Here is a 17,420-nt window from a genome sequence, read left to right as displayed (position 1 = left end):
AATTCCAAGGTATCACATCAGGTAAATGGAACCGGCGACAACAACAGATCGTGTTGGTAGAGATGATGTGCAATTCTTGAGAAATAGTTACATACAAGAAAAATTATTCGTTCTTTCAGCTATAATATAATATATAGCTAGCGTAAGATGGTGCATAACGTTATTATCACGTTTGATCGAACATATCCATTCGGTATACACCATTCAGAACATGATAACTGTGCTAATTCATTTGCTGAATGGTTAAGGTGTAGAATACTTTGCTAGCGTAAAATGTTTTACCGCTATCGCAATGAAACGGCATCTTATAAATGAATTGAGACAAATTGCCTGATTGAAACGGCTGAACAGAAATATTAGTAGTCCGTTACGTAACACGAGAGAGGATAAATAAGACACAGTGATCTGCAGATGAGTAATAATTAGTATTAAAATATCGATCGCAGAGAGATGTTGTGTCCGCCTTTATTCTATCCAACTGTATTTTGCTGTTTATTATTTACTGATATTCGCGCCCCTTCTACCGTGATATATCAATTCACCTGTGCACTCTTAGTGCCGCGCTACAATTTTTTTACCTGTCCCTTTTATTGAACTTATAAATTGACCCCATGAAAGTGAATGTCGATTCCATCTTGGAACACGCAAAGAAATTGGAGAAAGAGACTGAGAACGAACTCAATTGGCTCAAGATTAACAATTTGTTCATCGATCTTCTAAAGGAAAAAAATTTGGATTTCCTGAAGGTTATGAAGTGCATACCAGAACTAATACTGCGGTCATTCCTGAGTGAGCGCTCCAGACTGAGCGGTTCAGTTTTTCTGTTTCTCAAAGAGAGTGTAACCAAGCTTGGTGCAGATGTTCCGCAGGATGAAGCCCTTTTGGACGCATGTTTCAAACTCTGTGGCCGCGCTAACAGGGTGTTTAACAAGCGAGGCGAAGAAATGTTGTTGCTAGTGGCCGAAAAAACGAATTTGCCCAAGCATGTAAAGATGTTGAAGTATTATAGCAAATCGTTAAATAAGAAGGTGAGAAAGGCTGTTTATATAGGAATCGAGAAGAGTCTGAAGAGCTGTGCTGATGTGAATCGTGTATGGGCAATATATGAGCCGCTGATAAAGAATGGTGAGAAAGACCAAGATATTGAGGGCAGATCGGTGTGTAAACGGATTTTACTTGGAAAACGACCTGATGTAGTATCAAAGACCTTTTCGTTGGGCCAGAATGCTGGTATTTCTACGGCAAAGAGGGAGATTAAAACGAATTTCCCTTTTCTTCAGCGAGTGCCAGTGAGAACAAACAACGTGCAAGAGCCTGTTGTGAAGACAGAGGAAGTAAGGGATTCATTCAAGACATACTTGAAGAGGCATAACAATGAGATGAAAAAGTTATTTAGTGAGAAGGTTGCCTTCGACAAGACGGTAAATACACCGCCTAAGAAACAGATTCGGGCAGCCGATCAACACAAACGCAAGGTCCAGGGTGAACAAGTTTCGCAGAACATACTCGAATATACACCAAGGGGCCTGAACAAGTATCTTGAGCGATATCGAGAAGAGGTCCAACGGCTTAGGGTGTCTCCGGTTAATGAGACGGAGCAAACGGGTGATGTTAAGAACAGTGCTTCTCTGAAGTTGTGGGAAGAAAATGACGAGCTCTTCGCAAAAGAAATGCTGAAATTTAAGGAAATAAAGGTTCCTGACAAGTTTGAGCTATCGTTTGATGAAGATAGCAAGGATGCTGAGATTGAACATGCTGTTCGACACCAGCCAGACACCGATCAGAGCATCGGTGCCCGTGCCGAATTAAATACACAACAAGCCTTGAGTGCCTATAGTGAAGAGGAAAACATTCAAAACGTTGAAAAACAGTTGCAACGATCTCATCATGATGCAATTCCTGAGCGTGAAAAAACCACAGCTCAGACATTCATCGGCGGTTCTGCAAAGGAGGTTCAGCAGTTTTATTTCGATGATGGGACAAGTAACGGTAAAAAAGCAAAAGACCAGGATGAGAGTATGGGTATTGTTGAAAATCGTCAACAGTTCTACTTTGAAAACGGTGGAGAGATGGATGAACAAAATGAAGGAGCTATGGAAATAAGCACAGAACGGGCCAACTTTTTAGGTGATGAAGAGAGCGAAATACCGTGTGAAAATGCCCAGTTCAACTTTTTTGGGAACAAAGATCTCAAATTCGAAAACTTGGATAAATTTAACACGATGACACAAGAGGAGTTTCTTAACCGTAGCATGGGGAGTGCAAGTCAAGATGCTGTCAACGAAGGCGTGCACAATCTGATTAAAGGCCAGGAGCGCTTAGCACAAGAGTCATCGCGACTGATTGATAGTGTAAAAGTTAGTAGAATCGATGAAGGGACAGCTTGTCAGCAAGAAACATACAGCGGGTTTCATAAAGCAAGCCAACAAGAGCTGGGCGAGAGAACAATCATACTGCAGCTAAGTCCTCGTAGTATGACACACAAAGGTAGCGAGCAGCTCGCGCAGGATATTATTGTAGGTGAAAATGGTAACAAACTGCCTTCCAACGAACAGACTATGCCGATGGATGAAAAAAGTTCATCAATTAAGTCCATAGAAGTGTATGAACAGGTTGATCGAGCATTCGATGATTTATCGGGAACAATACCATCCCAAGTAGCAGAGAACAATGATGAAGGAGAAATGGGAAATGTGTCAAGGTATTCGTTTCTCGAGGACTCATTTAACAGTTTGGGCGTTACTGATGACGTGAACATGCCGGCTCTGAATGAAGATAACGGGAGTAGCGGTTCGGTTTTCGAGGGTTCTTGTGTAAAAAATCGGTTTGAGGACGCGGCCGAAGACCACACGACCGCGAATAAAACGCAAGTTGGTGAGTTTTCGAACATTGGAACGGTTCTACAATTTAACAAGAAGACGCTCAGAAAGGAGCCGGATGACCGTAAGTAAATGAATGTCTTGTACATTTGGCCACCGTCTCTGTCTGTCCTCCACAATGGCACGTATTGCCACATGGTTAGGTTGATTATACCGATATTAGAATTTGTTTAAGCCTCGGGTGTTCATTAAAATGCTGTTATTTCGCATTCTTGAGCTATATCTTGCTGCGTACACTGAAATTCTCCCTTGTGAGCGCATCTTACGAAATTGTCATGTCCCGCTTGCATGAAAAAACTAATCGTATGAGAATCAAGGTTTTTTGTCTAGCAGTAGAAGTACATATCATTATGTTCGAAGCAACGACAGTTCGTCTCGAGTGCCAAATTTTGAACACGCATTTTTCCAGTTAACACAGGTCTTAGTCTTTTTCTCGTTTTCAAATCCATGTCTAATACATAAAAAAACTCTTTGCGATGACCCTATGGAGTCAAAGCTGGTGAAAAAATTGTTAAAAATGTACAAAAACAGTTTATTCGAAGGAAAAAACATCTATCTGGCGTGTAAGGAGGTACAAAAGATGCGGAAGTACAAAATTTTTCTGGCGATGACAGCTAATTTGTTGAACAACGGTACATATAATTTATTGTTCAGTTTAATGGCTAGAAAAATGGTAAGTGTAGTGGTTACAACGGGTGATTTTGTGGCGTATGACATTCTCAAAACATTGACCGGTAAAGATCTAAATGAAAAAGTGTACACCGCTGAGGATAAAATAGTAGTGCGAGATTTTATCGAGCAGATTGTGCAGGCAAACTATGAAGAGTGCATGCCACCATCCGAGTTCCTGAAAATAATCGGATGTAAATTAGGATCTGACTCTCTGCTCGGACAGGCAGCCAAAAATGACATACATTTTTACGCACCAACCATCTGCGATTCGCTGATAGGCTTGTATTGTCATAACATTTGTATAGACCCTCTCAAAGACGCATACAATATTAACAGCGAGTGTTTCTTTGTGAAAAGGACCGGTGCAATTATTCTTGGTACGTCTATCATCAAACACACGGTTCTCAACGCCAATCTTTTCAAAAACGGTCTCAACAGCTGCGTTGTCGTGAACTCGTGCAATGAAGTGGATGGAAGTGATTCTGGCGGTGATGTTGATGAGGCAATAAGTTGGGGAAAAATCCGCAAAAATACCACTTCTGTGAAAGTTCGGGCAGATCCCTGCATAGTGTTTCCCATTATTGGCAGCTATTGGCTCAGTAAAGCTTGAAATAATTTACTTACATATTTTTAGAGAAGTTGATGATCTGTCATTAACGGACAGACATGTATACATTCTAATATCTTGTGAGCTAGCAAGTTGCATTCTACATTTAATTCTATGACAGCATACCTTGTAACGAGGTCTAAGGCGCGTGTTTCTTGGCAGTGAATTAATGATTTATTGCTCTCTGAGATAATATCTGCGAAGTTTATAGGTGTCGTATTCGGAGGAGTGCCTGATATATGATAGAAAGGTGTTGCTGCATTCATATCCTAAGAAAAGAAGCGATATAACTTGAAATAATTGCCAGATCAAAATAAAGCTGCTCATATACCGGCCATTAAGAAAAATACACCACCAGCATCTCTTTCATTTCGTGATAGGCTAAGTACCTTATGAACGTATCCAGCATTTCTACCAGTGTAAAGATGGTATATAGGGTGCACAGCTACATCGCTTGTTATGCGAGACAGATCATAGATTTTGGTTACGTGCGGTGCTCGGCTGAGCTTATGAACGGTGTGATGTAGTGCAGCGAGCAAATTTATTTAAGTTAGTGTTCGGTTAAATGGCTGTAAATCTGTGTTTGTAGCATATAATCTGATAAATGAACACAGTCATACGAATTCAGTTAACTAAGCGGGAGATTGACGTTGCTATACGTCCCCAGATTGAATCCCCCTGCAGGAACGTCCTGAACGCATGTATTTACACTAAAGATGTGTTTAAAAGATGAAACGTGGCATCATGTGGGCAGCAGATAGTAAGCAGCCACATTCGCACAAGGTATGAATCCTTATCATCGAAGGATGATATGTTACACGATTTTCTGAGATATTTCTGCCTGCAAGTGTCGCCAACGCACAAGATGCAAATATACCGTCATCAACCAGAGAACACACTCGAAATCAACAAATTTAAAAAGCGCAAATCATATCTGTCGTACACATGTATTACGCACTGATTATTTTATAGGATAAAAGGATAGAAGCGATTTTTTATGTGGTTGGGCAAAAAAAAATTTGGTTGCTTGTTGATAACAAGACGGATCGAATAGCACAGACACACTGCGTAAATGGAAGAAGAACAGCTGTAATAACTATCGTTAAGATTCTTCCTAAGGTAAGATTGAAGAGGATGCCTCTTTAACCGCAATTACAACCTTTTAGTATGCTATTGTTGAAGTATTCATCGCGTAAAACTATGTTTTAATCACAAGGAGCATGGAAATATCAAAATTTTGATAGCTACGCTGTGATACAAATGGCACCAAGTTTCTCAGACTATGAACACGCCACAATATTTCGATTAGAACAAAAAAAGCATACTTTACGACGAGTGCTCATCTCCTGCTAAACTGGAATAAAATATCTTCCTTGAACAATTTATTAAAGTATTTCTGCTTCATTTCGTATATATTCACCTTTATCGCACTGTTTTATTACGAACAGGCTGTTATGATCCGCCTTGTTAAAGCTGTCCATATTCCTTGCCGTTATTCCAAACCCAAGCAACACATCCCTAGGATTGTACAGAAACACAATGTCTCTGTCCTTGAGATCCTCTGTAGTCTTGAGAACATGTGACTTGAGCACGTTATTTCCATAGAGGAAGTTCATCTCTGCACTCCATTTTATCCACACTTTTTTCGTAACGTATGCACTCAGTACATTCAAAGCGCCCACCTTCAAGAAAAATCGATCAGATCTTGTAAATCGTCCGATATGCGTTCCAACCATTACAATGCTCTTCTTTGGTATGTTGGAGACCTTTTTATAGAGCAGATTGCTTACATAAAATACGTTTTTGTTGTGTAAATATATGTTGTGGTCTTTCAATAGTTCTTCTTTGCGATCGCCGACGAATTGATCAAGCTTTGCAAACACTTTGTCGCTTTCCTCCTGAGTTAGTTTGCGCATTCCCGGGGTCATGAAAAAGATCGAAAAAGAAGCCGAACGGTGTTATCGCAGAGAACAGGGAATTACATGTAAAGCAAATGTTCAAAGTAAGATTTTATTGGCTTGACATTACTGGCCGGTGTATCTTAGTCTTCGAATTAAATTTATTTATCACACATCGCAATCACTGCGGAGAGTGAACACGCTGTTTGCTGTTGAAATGATGAGATCAGTTTTTATTGGTAAGTACAGATCGGTAGATTAACCAGAATGAATGTACAACGAGTGGTGTGGTGTTTGGTACGTAACAAGTATAGAATTACGGGATAATCAAAACAGAAGAGCAGATTTTAGGCGTTTATTAAGCGATAGATGTGAGTATTATCTGCAAATATGCGATTTATTTGCTGTTAGAATCCGTTCGTTTCCTATGTTCAAATGCTGTTGGTTCATCTTCCTGTGTTGTCCACGAACACCCGCAAATTTACGTATGCTCTGAACAGCAGTACAACGATGAAGAAGACTAGCAGCAGATTGAAGCGCATGTTCAGGCTGTTCGCAAGTATAATACGTAGAAAGCACAGCCCAATGCTGTATAGAAGATAGAAATAGAAAAGTGCTGACATTCCGGAGTACACACAATTGTCCAGGCATGGGCAGTGATGATCAAATCCATCCACACATACGTTGCAGCTGCTGCAGTGCTTTGTATCCTTGTTTTTGTCCCTTATGCATATAGCGCAAAACTCTTTCTCGTTATATTTCTTATTTCTCATCATTTCTTTGACAATTTTAATCTTTTCCCATCTGTCTCGGATCTTTACACACCTCTTATTGCGCGTCAGTCTATAAAAAGCAACGTAATACGGGATTAAAAGAATGGACCATAGTAAATTATACTCCACCAGCTCTATGGAGAATAAAATGCTGTAGTAAATGTTCAGATAAAACATAAATTTGATATAAACGAGCAGGTTGTGGTAGGAAATGAACAGTAACACAATCGTGTAGGGATCTACGTTGTACATAAATGATATGAAATGTATAAGCGCAAAGAATAGGACCAATTTGTGAGATATTTTGTTACTGCTCTTCAAATAACTTACAAACTGAACTTTTCTTAGTTTTATGGCAAGTTTCACCAACCTATCTTTTTCCACTGTCTGAGAATGTTCATCTACACCAAAAATGTCCAGCAAAAGAAATGAAAGGATGTCATCTCGATGAACGCATATCTTGCGCAGGGAGTTGTTGCTTAAATTAATGTAATCCGAGTTGGCCCCGTTTTCAAGTAGAAACATCATCGTGCTGTAGTTTTTGTTGTAAACAGCAAAATACAACGGCGTGCTCTGAAACTTTCCTCCCTTGATGTCCACATCAACGCCACAGTTCAAACATCTTCTTATCAAATCTAAGTTGTTGTACAGTGCTGCGAAGTGTATGATGTGCTTGTTCTCGTCAAACATGTAATTTATGTCGCTTACCTCCTCACCGTCTGCGATACGCCGTTTTACCTGTTCATCTGTATCCATGTTTGTTTATTTTTCTGTGAGATAAAAACTTTCTGCTAAAAACGAATTTTAATCTCCTCATCTCACGCTGTTACAGATTCACTCTCACCTCCTTAATTTTTTTAAACTCCTAATCTTATGTTGGTACTCAAATATTACGCACAATGACCAATATTCCATGGATACACGGGCCCATCCTCGTATTGCGAACAATAGAACAGAAAAGTAAAGCATTTATTTGAAACTTTCTCTGTATGATTTGTTAATCAGATCAGCTTATGCTCACATCTTGTGTGTAAGATTCCCTCATTCCCTTCGTACTCCACAGCATACTGCATGTAGTACTGCTCGTATCGCAGCAAGCAAGTCTCGGTAAAATGTCTTGAGAGGTACAAATTTAATCATTGAGCCCGATGATTACCGTTATCAAGTCAATACTTGGACAGGTGTTGTTTGGGAAGCAGAAGTAAAATTTACTCATTGGTTCAATTGGGCAGCCTAGCGATGTAGCCGAGCGCTAATTTGGATTAAATCGTGGGACTGCGTTATTGTAGACCTGATGAAAATATAAAGAGAGGGCATTTGATTCTATTATTGATGAACGTAAAAACAATCTATTATTTTGCCTGAAGCAAAAGTCAGACCGATAAAAAAACGCTGTTCCTCACTTCATATTGCATAGTGTCTTGTTATACACCTTGCTAAACACCTTCAACCTGGTTTTTGTACCGATATGTCTCGTTATAACAAAAAATTTTTGGGCCTTAGAATGGAAAAAAAACAGAAGTCGCTTCTTGAATTTCTTTCGTCTCCAGTCAAGCGCACAAAGGATCACATCGATGAATCGGCATCCTCTTCACAGAAACTAGTGCACGACTCTCATGCCTCGCAGAACAATGAGTTTCTCCTTTCTTCGGAAATCGACTCTCTCCCCAGCAATGTTGATGGCGCGGCAAGGACACCCAAGAGAAGAAAAGGTGAGGCAGGTGAAAAGAGATACGGATTTTTGGCAGATATCAGGGACAGCAAAGGAAGGCGGGTGAATGACGAGGGATACGACAAGAGTACGCTGTACGTCTCCGATCAGGATATGAGTTTGTTGACACCGTTTGAAAAACAGTTTTGGTCCATTAAAAAGGATTATTTTGATACGATTGTGTGCTTTAAAAAGGGCAAATTCTACGAACTGTACGAAGGCGATGCCGAAATAGGTGCAAAGCTTTTTGATATGAAGATAGCTGATCGTGTGAATATGAAAATGGCAGGATTTCCAGTTAGTTGCTTCGATATGTGGGCAGGACGGTTCTTAGAAAAAGGGTACAAGGTGGCCAGAATTGACCAGAAAGAGAATATGATCGGCAAAAGAATTAGGGAGAAGGAAGAAAAAGAAAACAACACAACAAACCGAAAGGGCAGGGAAATAATCGAGCGAGAATTGAAAGAGGTCATAACATCCGGAACAATATACAATTACAACCACATCAAAACGGCACATTCTGTTTATTTGGCGGTTATAAAATACTGTGAGGATGTGTCGGTGTCCATTTTGCTCTACGATGCGTGTATCAACGAAATCTGGATCAAAACGTTTTATGAGAAAGTTGAGGACAGTGTCAGAACGGTGCTAGCACAATACAACATTAAGGAGATCATCAGCGAGCGTAAAATAGAGGGGAGAAAGACGGAACATCCTATCAAGGGAGGGTCTGCGATCGATTTCCAGCAAAAATTTGAGGTTATTGACGAATACATTTGCTTCCTCTACCTTGACAATTACATGCAATTTTTGAGACGAGCAGACTTCAAGGAAAACGTTGTGATCAAAAGAATGGCAGATAGGAAGGATTACATGGTTATTGACAGCATTTCTCTGAAAAACTTAAACATCATCGACGAAAAGGTTTCATTATTCAACGCCATAAACCATTGTTCGACGCCATATGGTCAGCGATTGCTTAGACAATGGTTGCTCTACCCTCTTGCCGATGTAAGAAAGATCGAAGAGAGACAGAGGATAACAGGTGAAATTGAGAAGCTGGAGATTAGAGATATTAAAGGTGAATTGTCCAGGATTAGGGATCTCGATCGACTCACGGGAAAGCTGAATAATCGTAACTACACATCAAAGGACCTTTATAATTTACAGGTGAACCTGCAGCTTGCCTGCTCGTTCTTCGACAGATTCTTCGCTGACATCGGCTTTTCGCCCGCTCTTTTGCAAAAATTTAGTCAATACAGCGACACTGTGTGCGAACTAAAAAAGAAGATGGAAGAGTTTTCAGAGCAGTATACCGTCACAGAAAGCGAGATTAAATCATCAGAAAAACAGAATGACGAGTATTCTGTCTACACAAAAGAGATAAAAAACATCGAACTCAGGCTCAAGGAGTATTTAGAAAAGCAGAAAGAAAGATTAAACTGCAAACTGTTGTGTTACAAGGATCTTGGCAAGGAAACTTTTCAAATTGAGGTGCCATCCACTATTTCGGTGCCAACAAGCTATTTCTTGGTATCGAGCACGAAGACAACTAAGCGGTATTACACGCAAGACTTGAAAGATATCATAAAAGAGCATGAGGAATGTTCAGAAAAGATATTCCAGGCTAAAGGACTCATCCTGGTAAAAGCAACACAACAATTCTTAGAGTCGTATCCATTGTTTTACAAAATATCCGACATGTTATCTGAAATTGACTGTTTTATGAGTTTTGCCACCTTCTCTTTGGTACACACCAACTCAACACACACCGAATTTACCGGAAATCTTGCGTTCGAAAATTTGCGTAACCCGATTTTTCCAAATTATTTGGGCAATGATTTTATATTCGATGACAGCAAAACGTTACTGCTGACTGGACCGAATATGGCGGGCAAATCTACATTTCTACGGACCGTTTGCCTGAATGTTATTCTATCACAGATGGGAATGAAGGTTACCGCGGACAAAATGGAAAGTCGGGTGTTCGACCGAATATTCACAAGACTGGGTGCTAGTGATAATCTTTTGCGCGGTGAATCGACTTTCATGGTGGAAATGAAGGAAACAGGTGTTATTCTGAACGAGTGCACGCATGATTCACTGATAATCATTGATGAACTGGGCAGAGGAACATCAACCAAGGATGGTGAGTCCATTGCAAGGGCCGTTATTGAATACCTGAACAGAAAACATATTTATTCGCTCTTCTCCACGCATTACCATCGGATTGTCGACGAAGTTAAAAACGTAAGAAAGGGATTTATGGATGTGATTGTTGATGAGGATGATATCATCTTTTTATTTAAGTTACGTGAGGGTGTATGCCACGATTCGCAGGGAATACCTGTTGCTAGACTTGCGGGTGTACCCAAGTCTATCACGGACAGAGCGATTGAAGTGAGGAAAAAAATATTGGCGGAGAATTCAGGTGTTTGCAAGTAGAAAATACGTGTTTTCATTAGGAATTCATGTTCTTAGTATGTGAAAGTATGTTTAATAAATTTAATTTATTAATTCTGTTGTCCATGAGCATACCAATTCTATGTATTGGATGCTCTAAATTTTTTTGCTTGTTTGGTTTTGGCATGTTGTGTTGCGTCTTACTGCCGGATTGAATTCGGATTTTCACGTAATCACGAACAAATATTTTTGGCTCGTTCAAAGTATATTGTGAGGTGACAAATAAACCGCTTTTAATGAACAAAAGTTGCCTTTAGGCAAAAAAGAAAGTTTCGTATGATCGGTATGACTTTTTTTTCAGGGTTTATTGAGCGAGGAGATGCTTAGACTTTACATCCAGTCTTGATATAGCTTTATAAACAGATAAAAAACATTGTTCCTGCTACATACGAAGGCGTCATATCGTATAAAACATATTTGCACTAAAATACTGCAACTTCCAAGTTCAAGTTTTTGTCCTGCACATTCGATGTTCAACATGATGGAATGTCCATCAAATGAAGATTTTTATGATTGGCAGCAGCAAAATTAAAACCAATATACCAGCAATCATATACCATTTATACAGCTCCCACATCATCTGATATTTGGTTTTTTCCGCTTGTTTCTTGAATGCTATCGAGGTTTTCATTAAATTACTGGATCTTTTTTCCAGATTTCCAAGATCTGCGCCGCGCTTTTCCTCCGTCTTGATGTTGTCTTTCACTTGATCTTTTAAAACATCCAACTGTTTGTCTATTTTGAGGGTAATATCTTTGGCCATCTATGAGCAATTTTGTAAGTTCTTAAATGGCAGAAAAGGGGAATTTCACATTTCTTAAAAGATGCTTGGTCTCCGCAAGAAATGCTTTGCTCCTTCATTATGAGCCTACAGTATGTGATGGAAATGGCATGTGGTGCGAATAAAAACAGATATAGAATTTGGATAAGTATAGAGCGTTCTACAATTTTTTATTTGGTAATTATACACGTTTCATAGGCATGTTATGATTGCTTTTTGACAGACGGAAGATTAACTGGCTGCAAAATAGCAATGCAGCTGAATTGAAATACGTAAACGTACAGTAACATACTCCGTTTATGATGATATAAACGTATATTTTTGTATGTGCTGCTAGCACCATTCGGTGGAATTACACAATCTAGCGCATACGAACGTATTTGCGTTAACAGATGTCTTAACATTCCTTTTATAACCATGATCGTTGCCTTCTACTTCCATAGATTGACATGAATGGACGTAACAATAAAAAATGAAGCACAAAATCAGACGAATTAGCACCTATGACAAGGAATAACGTTAATAATAGATGAAATTTACTCATCGGATAAAAAAATTGGAAATACGCAGTTAAAATCTACCCGAGTGGCACTACTAATATTGTTAAGAATAAATGCAAACATTCTCTCTTTGTCCCTTTACATATTTGCACGAGCAGGATCTTTCTATCATATAGAAACACCTCTATAGACACGAGATGAATATTTTAAAGAACTGAGTAGGGTAACCATACAATGCGGCAATTACTCCATTCCTGATAGTTTGCCCCCTCGCAGAATCGCGCGAAGCCCTTTTTAAAAATTACACTGACTGGCCCGTCTAAATGAAGGAACTTAAAGCTGTAGAGGAGAAGGGTCCGCAGGCCCATAAGACAGAAAAAACGCACAAAGGCACAGAAGAACCAAGTTTGGACGGTAAACAAACATCGGGTTACATTAATGACGAGTACTTGAAGAAAATTAACGAATTCTGCCGGCAGATATCATTAAACGCAGAATCACGGACAGGAATACGCAAGTTCTTTAGTATGCATCCCCGAGCCAGCGAAATACTGCAGAGACAGCTTTTACGAGGTGATAACTACGCAATACTAAAGATACACTTCATTCTTAACATGAAGATTGACAAAAACATGCTACTTCGCTCATTAAAGGGTTGTAACGTGAGTGAAAAAAATTGTTTCATGATTTTTGAATTGTACTTTTTCAGGTTGTTCGATGACATCGAAACAGCAAAGGAACGATTTGTGATCCTCGAGGATTACCAAGGGCTATTTAAACGGGCGGAATCTCATGCCAAACAGAAAATAGTAGAGAAGGATTGGGACAGATACGAGCAGAGGAAGTATTTTGAGACTTTTGTTAAGGACAGGAGAGTGGATGTGACTAGAATGCATAGAAAACTGGAACAGATGCCGGAAATATTATGTAGAACAAAGAAGCCTGTAGATTTTTTGATCGTGGTAGATCTTGACAGCTTTGGTCATGGATGTGAACAGGCAAAGGACAATATAAATTGGTTGGAACTGAAAACTACCCGAAAAAGCGATATTTCTGATCGCACGTACGTCAATTCGACAATTCGTCAAAAAAATAACGAGTTGGAAATTGTGCTCGATTTTCTGAAGGAGAATGAGTACCGATACGTTTTGATATGCCGAAAGTTTTCGCCCCAGTATTCTTATTTTCACGACTTCGATGCCATAAAAAACGAACACGTCACTTGGTGCGTTAAGTTCGATTACAAATCACTGCTAAAGCAGCACGCCATGAAACGCTGTTTCGTGCTGAAGGACAATGCGGGTTACACGCGTGTGCACAAGGACTGTTACTATATTAGCTTTAGCCGTCTGTACAACATTTTGATAAGTCTTCCGCCGCCAGATGATCGAGATGTGCAGAAAGAATGACCAAAAGCACGCATGGTGAAAAGTGTATCCCATGATTACCGCGTAAACATAAATTACAATAAATTTTTTTACAAACATTTTTTAGGCCTGTGAGTCCAAATGAATATTAATGGTGTAGGTAACAGCGTTTAATAAGCCAAATAATTCAACCAAGGTCCCTATATGCTATGTTTTTCTGTGCCTGCCAACAATCTCGTAGTACACACACGCACCAAACATAACCAAGGTAAAGAGAATGGACCACCGGAAAAAAATAACTACCAATTTTCCTATCCAGCACAGGTACACTAAATCGAATAACAGGCCAATAACACCTTTGTCACCGAGATTTGCACACGGAACGGCCCGAGAATCGACAATTTTTGCTTTTGAAAATTTGTACAGTAGAAGTATAGCCAGTAGCTCGACAAAAAGGTACACAAGACTTAACAGGGTATAGCGTTGGAATGCCAGCAGCGTTAGGACAGGGACCATTGATACAACTTCACCAATGAGCAAGTTCTTGAGAATTTGTTTGTTGGCAGCGATTATTTTCTTATCTGATGCACCAGACATTACTTAAGGGAGAAAATAATGTAAAATAATTAAAAATAACACCATTGAGTGTGCATATGTGCAATTAGACGGGTCACTTTGAATGTGTTCAAAGCTTTTTGTTGGTAAATACTGATCGATTATATTGCTCTCACTAAAATTCGCTTATTTATATTTTATAAATTTCTATTCAGCTGAGACAATGAACTAAACCAAAATTGTTTTCACAATTACAATATTTATTTTAACAGCAGCACATTACTTCACGTAAAATTACCAATTTGTATATGTGCCGCTGTTCAGAATCGTTGTTCGCTTAACACATATTTATTTATCCTCTCATACATCATACTACCCAAATAAACCACTTTTCTAGTTCTTTTGGATCGAACGTAATTTCTAACTTGTGGTTATCCCCGTTCAAGTTCTTGCAGTTAATCTAAGTAAAGCCGTAGTTGTATCCCTCATGGAAGTGGTACCGAAAAAAGTGGACGAAGAAACGAAACAAGATTTGGAAAACAATAGTGATGAAAGTGAAGTGATGTTGCTCAAAATAGATTTGCTTGCAGCATATTTAGAGTCATTGAAAGCATACAACTACTACAATAGGAAAAATAAGCGGGCAAATCTCACGTTCTTAAAAATATCTGCGCTGTTGGAGCGGTTTTTGCAATTTGAGAATAAAAAAAGATACGACAAGAAGACGTGTAGAATATTTACTGAGAACAGGATTGTCGACAAGAAGGAGAAAAACTTAAAACGGGCAGAGAGTTACAATAAATGAGTTAAAAGTTATACGGAACAGATTTTAGTATTGAACATTTAATTTATCGTTTTGAAAAGAACTGGTGATAGCTTGGTTCAATTACATGAGCTAGTAATAGACGAGATGAATTGTACGAGTGTTGGTGTTGTAAATAAACTTACTATCTATTTTTTAAACGTTAGTTCGCAATCTTTACTCTGGCAAACAAGAATACCACCATTTACAGAATATAGACGGGCAGTATGGAATGAATTGTTACGAAGGCATACCAGCAGCTCATTCACCATATTATAAACATACACAGTCTATTTTTATATGATTGTTTAAGTCTGATCAATTTCTGAACCTGGTTTCTTCAGAAACAACTGGACGAGTCTTCAAATGAATGCTATTTAAAAAGTTTATCTTTTATTGGCAAATTGCGTTTTCTGCCAGTTTTAACGTGAATGGATGATAAAACATGATTGCAAAGCGATAAGCACTTATCAATCCTTGTATTCATAACGAGTTGTGCTAATGATTGTCCGTTAAGTTCATAGTATTATTTTTCTTCACAGAGTTCTTAAGAAGTGCTTTTTCCTAGAAAGGCATTTTACGCGTTGATACAAGTCACTAACAGGGCACATACGCAGGAATGATTCGAATATTTATATTTTCGTCGTACGAAAAGGATGTGTGATACGTTGATCAAGCCCTAAAACACTTCTTACTTACAACAACGGACATGGGCCAGAAAAATTAGAAATATGCCCTGTAGCTGCAAATCCCCCGACTATGAGAGACAGCTTTGATACATTCTATGACGAAATTGAGAACAGGTTGAGAAAAGAGGGAAAACTAACAATTAGGAATGCAAATGACACAAAATCGGATGGAGCAAATGAAAGTTTACGTTTAAACAATCGCAAATGGTTCATCCGCACGTATTCACTGGCTGAGATGAGAGCATGCAGACTTACACATAAGATTATTTTAGAAAGTGTGCACGTGGCAGATATTGAACGTTTTCTGCTCAAATCGTTTGATGATGTGCACCTCAATCTGGATACTCACAACAAGATGAGAGAACTAAACATAAATCAGCCAACACCTATTCAAATGCAAGTAATACCGCTTGTTCTCAGCGGATACAACGTTTTCGGACAGAGCACAACCGGAACAGGGAAAACTCTCTGCTTTGCACTACCACTTATAATGATGAAATTGGGACGAGATCCTAGTTTCAATGGAGCTGTAATTTTGGTACCAACAAGAGAACTTTGCCAGCAAATAAAGTCTTTTTTGGAACACTTTGTGGGGGTAAAGAGTGTATTTGGCGGGATGACGACCAAAGCAGGGAAACCACGATGCAGCAAAGGAGCAAACGGTGAAATATATGTAGCTACGCCGGGGAAACTCTTGCAGCAGCTTGAAAAAAATAACTTTGTGCGTGATTTCTCTCATCTGATACTCGATGAAACAGACAAAATGACAAGCATGGAATTCATACGTAATATAAGGGCGGTAGTAGAAAAGATAAGAGATCCGCGGTTTTGTGTGCTCGCCGCCACGTATTTTGATAGTCTTCAGTTCAGAAATCTCATAAAAGTTGATGTGAGTGTTTTTATAGGCAACAAAAATGCAGCCAACGAACACGTGACACAGGTCATAAAGTTGGTTGATGAAAAGTTTGCGTTTGTCAAGGAAATGATCGAAAAAAATGTTTTAATTTTTGTAAATTCCAAGGATGGAGCGGATGAGCTTACAATGAAACTCAGAAATTTGTTCAGGTACGAATATCGAACGGGTTACAGCAATGTTTCGTGTAGCGACTGGAAAAGAACCGCGATAGTAGAATCGCTTCATGCTGGAAAGGAGCAAATAGATAGAAATAGTATCATAGAACGGTTTAACGGTGGATTTATTGATATACTGATATGTACAAGTCTTTTATCGCGAGGCATTGATTTTAAGGTCGATTGTGTTATAAATTATGATTGCCCACACACAGTAGATGATTATATTCATAGAGTAGGACGTACCGGGCGTATGCGATATGGCATTCCCAGGAACGGGATGGCGTATACGTTGTTGGAAAAAAGCGACAGGCAATACGCTTTGAATTTGTACGGTTTTTGGATGAAGAGCGGCGTAAAACTGGATGATAGTATTTTAGCACTGGTGAACGAGTAGACGGGTACATAACAATAGCAAGGACTAGCCAAATATTCTTTTGTGTGTTATTCTGCGTTAGAATTGTAGTTTAAAGCGGTAATTTTACTTAACAATGCCATGATGGGGTATTAATGGTACAACAATGTTTTATAGCAAATATTGATTCGTTACGAGCAGCTCATAAACCTAAAGATAGATATAATATGCCAAACCCGCAATATCTCATACATCTGTACGGTATGACGCATTATCCCTCATTTTCTTCTCTCTCAC

The 17,420-nt window shown here is 39.1% G+C and overlaps 10 protein-coding genes across 10 annotated transcripts; 6 read left to right on the top strand and 4 right to left on the bottom strand.

The window, feature by feature from the left end:
- Positions 1–611: 611 nt before the first annotated feature.
- On the top strand, positions 612–2,951 carry VCUG_00119 (uncharacterized protein; the record flags this gene model as incomplete). Its single annotated transcript, XM_008074947.1, has 1 exon — positions 612–2,951. One exon carries the CDS (start codon positions 612–614, stop codon positions 2,949–2,951), a length of 2,340 nt encoding a protein of 779 aa, XP_008073138.1.
- Positions 2,952–3,361: 410 nt separating this feature from the next.
- Positions 3,362–4,165, top strand: VCUG_00118 (deoxyhypusine synthase; the record flags this gene model as incomplete). The annotated part of the gene is made up of 1 exon (XM_008074946.1): positions 3,362–4,165. A coding segment is annotated over one exon (800 nt), but the record flags the coding sequence as incomplete, so codon positions are not given.
- Positions 4,166–5,525: 1,360 nt separating this feature from the next.
- On the bottom strand, positions 5,526–6,087 carry VCUG_00117 (uncharacterized protein; the record flags this gene model as incomplete). Its single annotated transcript, XM_008074831.1, has 1 exon — positions 5,526–6,087. A coding segment is annotated over one exon (544 nt), but the record flags the coding sequence as incomplete, so codon positions are not given.
- A 311-nt stretch (positions 6,088–6,398) lies between these two features.
- VCUG_00116 (uncharacterized protein) lies at positions 6,399–7,590 on the bottom strand. The gene has a single exon (XM_008074945.1). The coding sequence runs from the start codon at positions 7,583–7,585 to the stop codon at positions 6,503–6,505; it is 1,083 nt and encodes a 360-aa protein (XP_008073136.1). The 5' UTR covers positions 7,586–7,590; the 3' UTR covers positions 6,399–6,502.
- A 707-nt stretch (positions 7,591–8,297) lies between these two features.
- On the top strand, positions 8,298–11,031 carry VCUG_00115 (uncharacterized protein; the record flags this gene model as incomplete). The annotated part of the gene is made up of 1 exon (XM_008074944.1): positions 8,298–11,031. The coding sequence occupies one exon, from the start codon at positions 8,298–8,300 to the stop codon at positions 10,983–10,985; it is 2,688 nt and encodes an 895-aa protein (XP_008073135.1). The 3' UTR covers positions 10,986–11,031.
- A 168-nt stretch (positions 11,032–11,199) lies between these two features.
- VCUG_00114 (uncharacterized protein) lies at positions 11,200–11,766 on the bottom strand (the record flags this gene model as incomplete). Its single annotated transcript, XM_008074943.1, has 1 exon — positions 11,200–11,766. The coding sequence occupies one exon, from the start codon at positions 11,764–11,766 to the stop codon at positions 11,497–11,499; it is 270 nt and encodes an 89-aa protein (XP_008073134.1). The 3' UTR covers positions 11,200–11,496.
- A 799-nt stretch (positions 11,767–12,565) lies between these two features.
- On the top strand, positions 12,566–13,770 carry VCUG_00113 (uncharacterized protein). Its single transcript, XM_008074942.1, has one exon. The coding sequence runs from the start codon at positions 12,608–12,610 to the stop codon at positions 13,691–13,693; it is 1,086 nt and encodes a 361-aa protein (XP_008073133.1). The 5' UTR covers positions 12,566–12,607; the 3' UTR covers positions 13,694–13,770.
- Positions 13,771–13,781: 11 nt separating this feature from the next.
- Positions 13,782–14,248, bottom strand: VCUG_00112 (uncharacterized protein; the record flags this gene model as incomplete). Its single annotated transcript, XM_008074941.1, has 1 exon — positions 13,782–14,248. One exon carries the CDS (start codon positions 14,246–14,248, stop codon positions 13,859–13,861), a length of 390 nt encoding a protein of 129 aa, XP_008073132.1. The 3' UTR covers positions 13,782–13,858.
- A 412-nt stretch (positions 14,249–14,660) lies between these two features.
- On the top strand, positions 14,661–15,078 carry VCUG_00111 (uncharacterized protein). Its single transcript, XM_008074940.1, has one exon. The coding sequence runs from the start codon at positions 14,694–14,696 to the stop codon at positions 15,009–15,011; it is 318 nt and encodes a 105-aa protein (XP_008073131.1). The 5' UTR covers positions 14,661–14,693; the 3' UTR covers positions 15,012–15,078.
- A 689-nt stretch (positions 15,079–15,767) lies between these two features.
- On the top strand, positions 15,768–17,247 carry VCUG_00110 (uncharacterized protein; the record flags this gene model as incomplete). The annotated part of the gene is made up of 1 exon (XM_008074939.1): positions 15,768–17,247. The coding sequence occupies one exon, from the start codon at positions 15,768–15,770 to the stop codon at positions 17,163–17,165; it is 1,398 nt and encodes a 465-aa protein (XP_008073130.1). The 3' UTR covers positions 17,166–17,247.
- Between the last annotated feature and the right edge of the window lie 173 nt (positions 17,248–17,420).

The sequence above is a fragment of the Vavraia culicis genome (assembly GCF_000192795.1).
Source record: "Vavraia culicis subsp. floridensis unplaced genomic scaffold supercont1.1, whole genome shotgun sequence".
Classification (NCBI taxonomy): domain Eukaryota; kingdom Fungi; phylum Microsporidia; family Pleistophoridae; genus Vavraia; species Vavraia culicis.
The sequence above is the reverse complement of the archived record's forward strand: the minus strand, read 5'-3'. Positions and strand labels throughout refer to the sequence as shown.

Coding starts and splice junctions, on each gene's coding strand:
- VCUG_00113 (XM_008074942.1), top strand. CDS start 12,608: ATGAAGGAACTTAAAGCTGTAGAGGAGAAGGGTCCGCAGGCCCATAAG.
- VCUG_00116 (XM_008074945.1), bottom strand. CDS start 7,585: ATGGATACAGATGAACAGGTAAAACGGCGTATCGCAGACGGTGAGGAG.
- VCUG_00111 (XM_008074940.1), top strand. CDS start 14,694: ATGGAAGTGGTACCGAAAAAAGTGGACGAAGAAACGAAACAAGATTTG.